The 6000-nt window shown below is 40.4% G+C and overlaps 1 protein-coding gene across 2 annotated transcripts in view; it reads right to left on the bottom strand.

The window, feature by feature from the left end:
• Positions 1–446: 446 nt before the first annotated feature.
• The window catches only part of ANO10 (anoctamin 10), a 127651-nt gene continuing 122097 nt past the window's right edge, over positions 447–6000 (bottom strand). For both annotated transcript variants that reach the window (XM_051610593.1, XM_051610594.1), the window contains one exon: positions 447–3000. In XM_051610593.1, coding sequence (XP_051466553.1) covers positions 2965–3000 — 36 coding nt within the window. In that variant the 3' untranslated portion in view covers positions 447–2964. The remainder of the gene's footprint in view (positions 3001–6000) is intronic.

The raw sequence follows: 6000 nt of genomic DNA, 5'->3' as shown, positions 1-6000 counted from the left end.
CCTCCAGGGATGCACTCGCTGCCCAGGAAGGAGGCAAAGGCAAAGCGTGAATGGGTCCATGCCTAGTCCCAAGGAAGCCACTCAGAGCCTGTTCAGGCTTTTCCCAACCCCCCATGGACTCACCACCATTTGCTCAAAGGGCATGAGCTGCAGCTTCAGCTGTCACCCTATATAACTGCTCAGTGACCCCAAGGAAGGAGACAGAAGACCCTTATGGAGAACCAAACACTCCTGATCCAGGTGGCTTTGCTGCTTTCACTGCAGTGCACGTCCCCCTTTGCCCTCCTCTATTGCATGCTGAGGAAAACAGGACAACAGCCTTGCAGGTCAGCTCTGCACCAGGGGCTGGCCTGAGCACAATGGGACAATGAGGGCTGCACACCCATGTGCCCTGGGGACACACTTACCCAGATGGGAACAGACACACAGATGTCACAGATTGTGAATGGCAGTTACAGGTAAATATTTATTCAGTCTAATATCTTCATCTGACAAAAGACTTTTTGTCAGTACATTTCATCCCTAGCATCCCACAATTTTTAGATGCACCTACAACAGACAGAAAGAAAACAATATGGAGACATTTGAAAAAGCATAGAGAGAAACATTTTTTCTCTCAACTAAGAAAGGAAAACAGGTGACATCACGGATGTAAAGAAACAAACAACAAACAAAGCAAAACCCAATATAAATTCAGTATCAAGGACAAAGAGCAACTTTCAGAGGAATAGGAGCTAAATATCAGTTCAGTGACAGAAATATTTGGCAATATACAGGTAACATTTCTCAGCAAGCTAAAGTGATGCTTATGACAAAACCCCCATCATGTTTGTGTAGCAGCTGTGATGTATCTAGAACAAATCCTAACCTTATAAAACAGAAGATTACCATGCTTTCTCTCACTCACACTATGGAAAGTCTTCATTCCTCCAAACTTACTAGCTTTAGGTGAAGAATCCACCTAACAAACCGTATTATCCCCATTTATAGGTAAGGAAACTAAGCAGAACTGAAGGGATTTGCCCGAGGCAAAGGCAACAGCTAATGTCACTTAGGTCAGTGGCTGCTTAAACCATACCAGTGATTTTCCTGTTAGTCTACAGGAAACAGGAGAATGGAAGGTCCACAAGGACAACCACAAAGTCAGTTTTGTAGAAATCATTACTTTTTTTTCCACATGATCACAGCTGAGACATGACTCCATTCATTTTCCAACCCAGCTTAGAAAATTATTCCAGACACCTGATACAGTTGCTATCAGCAAAACACGCCAACTTCAAGCTCACAAACCAGCACATTTAACAGACCAGCAGAATCTCTTCATCTACAACAAGCTCTCAAGAACATATTGCACCAGAATCCCATCCCACAGATTTTTCTTCTCCTTAACTGTTCCCTCAAAAACACCGCCTAGGCTTGAACAAACATGAGCTACTTCAGATGAAAGTGGGCAAGAAACTGCAAAACTTTTGTGGAGAATACGCCAGTCATCTCCTCAAATCAGCTTCATTTTGGGGATCTCTACCATGCTACAGGAAGGGAGACATTTGTCCCTCAGAGATCCTTGCTGAGGGCAGAGCCTGTGCAACCACAACCCTGCTGCAGTTTCAGCAACAGGCAGTGAAACAGCAGCAGCCCGTGAGATACCCCTGAAATAGCAGCGGAGTGGGGGATGCACAGCAGGAGAAGCAGGAACAGAAAGAGCAGCCATAGCCTGGTTTTGCTCCTCTTCCCAAGGGAATGGAGTCAATTCTTACTGGGTCAGGCTTGCAGAGTTGGAGAAATGCTATTTTTAAGTTCCAGACAGAACACATTATTTTGGCTTAGTTATAATTACTCTGCTGTGGGGGCCCTGTGGCAGAAATCTGAAATGTGCAAAGTAGGCAAATACCTCAATTATTATAACAGCAGATTTTTCCAAACAGAATTCCAGCTAGTATTGCATATAGGTAAGTTACATCTATCAAATCTGAAGGTCACAGTAGGAGAGAATAAATTGTCTCAAGGTCAGGGGAGCAAACACTGTAGATTTTGGTCCTATTACTGTCAGAAAACAATGAAACATCAGAAAAATTACCTATTTATGAAATGCAAGACAAAAATCAGGTTTTCACTATATCCACGAGTACTTGTATATTGAGTATCAAGTTTAATTGATCTGTAATTATCAGTCTGTATAATCAAAAGATCCATCTTACAAGAATGAAGTTCAGGAGCCAGGACTGTGACACCAAAGCCTAATGTAAATTAAAAAATAAATACACTTCATAAATTACTGCTCAGCAATCTGTTTCCTACTGAATGCTCTTTGCCCAACTTTTGAAAAGGTTTTAGCTGCGGCTTATTTAGATAACTCACACAAAGGAGTGTATAATGCATACTTTACAATATGTATGTTCAAATATTTCTCAGATCATATAGGGAACAACCATGTATATCGTTATGCAACGTATAAAATATTTAAATTAATGTGCCATGTGCAAACAGCAGCTCATAAGCACTCTGAAATAATACAGTATTGATTAGCTATTGTAATAAAGGAACAAAAGAGGCAGCAACCCCAAAGAGACAGGACACTGTGAATTATATGCTAGTTTACCTTCTTTTTTTTTTCTTTCTTTCACAAAGTTACAGTTGAAAACTCTAGTTAGCTTCTGGATGCTTACCCACAGAATCTGTTTTCAATCACTGAAAGCACAGTGAGCCTGGCAGATTTTTCACCAGACTTAGCATAAGCTGGAGTGCTTCATTTGGTGTTCACCAATTGCACATGAGAAGCAAAGAGAGCTGGAGAAAATACCTTTTATTGTGGTGTCAGGCAGAGAGTATATACCAAGTGTCATATAAGCAGGTGCCACCTACTGAAGAGATGGTGGAGTGCACACAGAGAACTACACACCATCTTAAATGCAGAAGTGCCCATGCCCGCATGTGACAGCTTTAGTCATCCTCCTTCCTTGGTGTTCACTCCTTCAGTGACTCAGCCGCCAGCTTCATTTGCTGTGAGGGAAGGGAGAGAAAGAAGAGGCAGGCTAAGTGCAGTGGCAGCACGAAGAATTACACAAAACAGCCAAATCCAAAAGCAGGGCACTTCTGAATTCAACTGAACAACAAACCGACACAAAATAATTAACACAAGCTTCAGTGGTTAAAAACAAAACCACGAATCTGTCACGCCTGACTTTACAAATGACACAGTTTTAACAGAGGCACTGCTTTTCCCACCATGAGATTATGCAATTTTTAAGTTAACTAATTTTTTTTTTTGTGATGAATAATGCTTTGCTCTGAAATTACTGGGATATGTTAAAAAAAACAACCAACCCTTCTCCTTCAGACTCATGACCAGAGGGCACAGCTCTAAGAATGGCGACATGAAAAGCTGGGGGGAAATGGCTGTTGCATTGGAACTGTCTTCTGCCACTCCTAGACTGTGCACTGCACCAGCTGGCATTGCCACCCCTGCTCCCAAAATCCCTGGCCCCTCCTGCTGGCCACACCTGTGTGCAGGACACCTGGCTGTCACTACTTCTCTTCTTAAGCAGCACCGGCTGTTACCTCAAAAACCAGCATTAAGCACAGGCAGGCACAGCTGCTGGGCTTCCCTGGAAATGTGCTCTGACAACTTAGGAAGACAACAATACCAGGCTGGAATTAAGGATGCTTATCTCTGAATCTTATGTATTTATGAAAATACAGGATGGTTCTTTGAGATAACTAATGATTTTGCCTATGATAGGCAAAATGCTCACCATAAAGAAGGGCATGTATGATATCACAATCTCAGACAGAAGGGAATTCAAAAAAACAGTATTATTAATTTTTCCTTGTTATAGCAGATACTCATTCTGAAGACACAAATGCAGTTTGCTCAGTCAGTTGGAGTATGTATCTACTGGCCAAGTGGTGTGCACATTTTTAAGGTACATTCTTTACTGATATAAAACTTTAGTTCACTGTGAATTCTTCCATACTGTAGATAAATACTTACGATTTTTAGAAAAATCTTAAGTCTTTCAGCCTTAAAATGTAGGTTTTTAAAAGATCTTAAAAGGTCAATGAACTACTGACACAACACTACCCCAATACCCATTGCACAAATGTTAAGCTGTGACTGTTTTCCAGTATTTCTGTAATGCTCAGGTTTTTTGCTGCTGAATTGAACACAAACATCCTGTGATATAAGAGGTAGCGGACTGCTATGGTGATACATTATTTCCAGTCCTGTGGCTGTTTTTGTTTTCATTATCTTAGGACTTCACCAGAGAGATCTTGATGGGAAACCAGAATAACAATTCCAGGCATCGAAAATATCTGCTGAGTAAGAGAAACCCCAGCCATTCTTTGAAGCTTCTGGTTAGAGAGGATGTTCCATAACACAGAAATCACAGAGGCAAGAAGAGCAGAGTTTAAACTCTCACACATCACCTGCGGTCATCAGCTAAGGGCCTTGCAACATTTAGAAGGCTGGAAACCACCCTGATATACTAGAAAATAATTACACTGACTTAAGTCCTTCCCAAAAAAGATGGAGACAACAGCAAAGGAAGGAGACTAGATGGAGAGCAGCCCAAAGGACAGGGTGAGGAGCAAAGGCAAGGAGATACACAACACTGCTGGAATCCACTGCTGGTGTCCAGCATGACTGCTGCCTCCGAGGCAATTTGATAGACAAAAAAAGGCTGGACATGAAAAAAAATGTGAGTGATCATATGAAGAAACTATTTATGCATCTTCCACCTCCTAAGCAGTTGTATAGTTTCCGTATCATCCACCCAGAGGTGGATGGACCCTTCTCAGTTAAAGTTCCTTCTTTTATGCCTGCACTTAATTTTATACAAATGGCTCAGTACACACGAGCTATTAGAAAGACAAAATAATTAATAAGATTGGAAAGGAGGAAACAGCAAATACAGTGGATGCTTTAATTCAGTCTCTATTCCATAACATAAAGATCTCAGATTGTTTTAACACGGCACCTTCTAACTTTCCTTTGCTGCCAGTCTGTGCCTGAACCCATTCCAAAACATTACTCTGCATGATAAAATACACCTACAATAACTCTTCTTTACTATTTTTATCTGTATTTCCATGCCATCTATAAAGGAAGTAAAATTAGTTTGTGATACAAATATTTATATGATTCTCCATAGCAACAGCGAAGAGAAAAAGCCATAGCTACATGCTGGCAGATCTCTCTTCTGTCTGATTACTTCTTTCAATAAAAGTCTGTATTAAATGACACCATTTAATTAAAAGTGACTTCTACCCCTATTGCAAAAACATTAAAAAGCTACAGAAGACAGCAATTTAATTAATCAAATTCAAAACTAATTCTCTTATTTTAGAATTATTTTCTTAAATTCTGAGTGTTGTTGTAATTGTAGGGGACTGATGAGGAACACAGAAAACTGGAAAGGTATTTTTATTCTCTGATTTCTGCAGGACTCACCAAAGTCTGGTAAAAAAGCCCAAAAACACATGATTATTAATGATGACTACATGGTAAACTGTCCAAAAATTATGTCCCAGCAGGCCTACTATAATTTATTTGTTAAGGCTCTCCTAATTTTAACTGAGGTACTTTTAGGCTAATATTTTCTTATGCTGGCAATCTTACACTAGTATATTTTAAATACATGATGAACAAACTTCCCACTTCTTGAGTGGGCCAGGGAGTAGAAAAACCTTTGAAAACAGCTTCACATGCTGCCGTGGCACACACAGGCTGGGCAAAACCAGCCCAAATGCAGACACTCATGTAATTCAGGAAATGAATCATCAGCAAAGTGAAAACAGCAAGAACTGCATATTTCATATTTTCTTCATAATTTCTAATACCAACACACTTGGCATGATCTGGCAGCACCAGGCTCCCCTAAGAGCTATCACTTCTGCAAAGAACGTGGTGGCACAATCAGGAAAATTCTTCACCAAGTTCAGGCTAAAGAATTTCTAAATATTTTACTGTTCTTTACTGTTTCTTTTTACTGAAAAAAA

The sequence above is a fragment of the Apus apus genome, chromosome 2 (assembly GCF_020740795.1).
Source record: "Apus apus isolate bApuApu2 chromosome 2, bApuApu2.pri.cur, whole genome shotgun sequence".
Taxonomy (NCBI): domain Eukaryota; kingdom Metazoa; phylum Chordata; class Aves; order Apodiformes; family Apodidae; genus Apus; species Apus apus.
The sequence above is the reverse complement of the archived record's forward strand: the minus strand, read 5'-3'. Positions and strand labels throughout refer to the sequence as shown.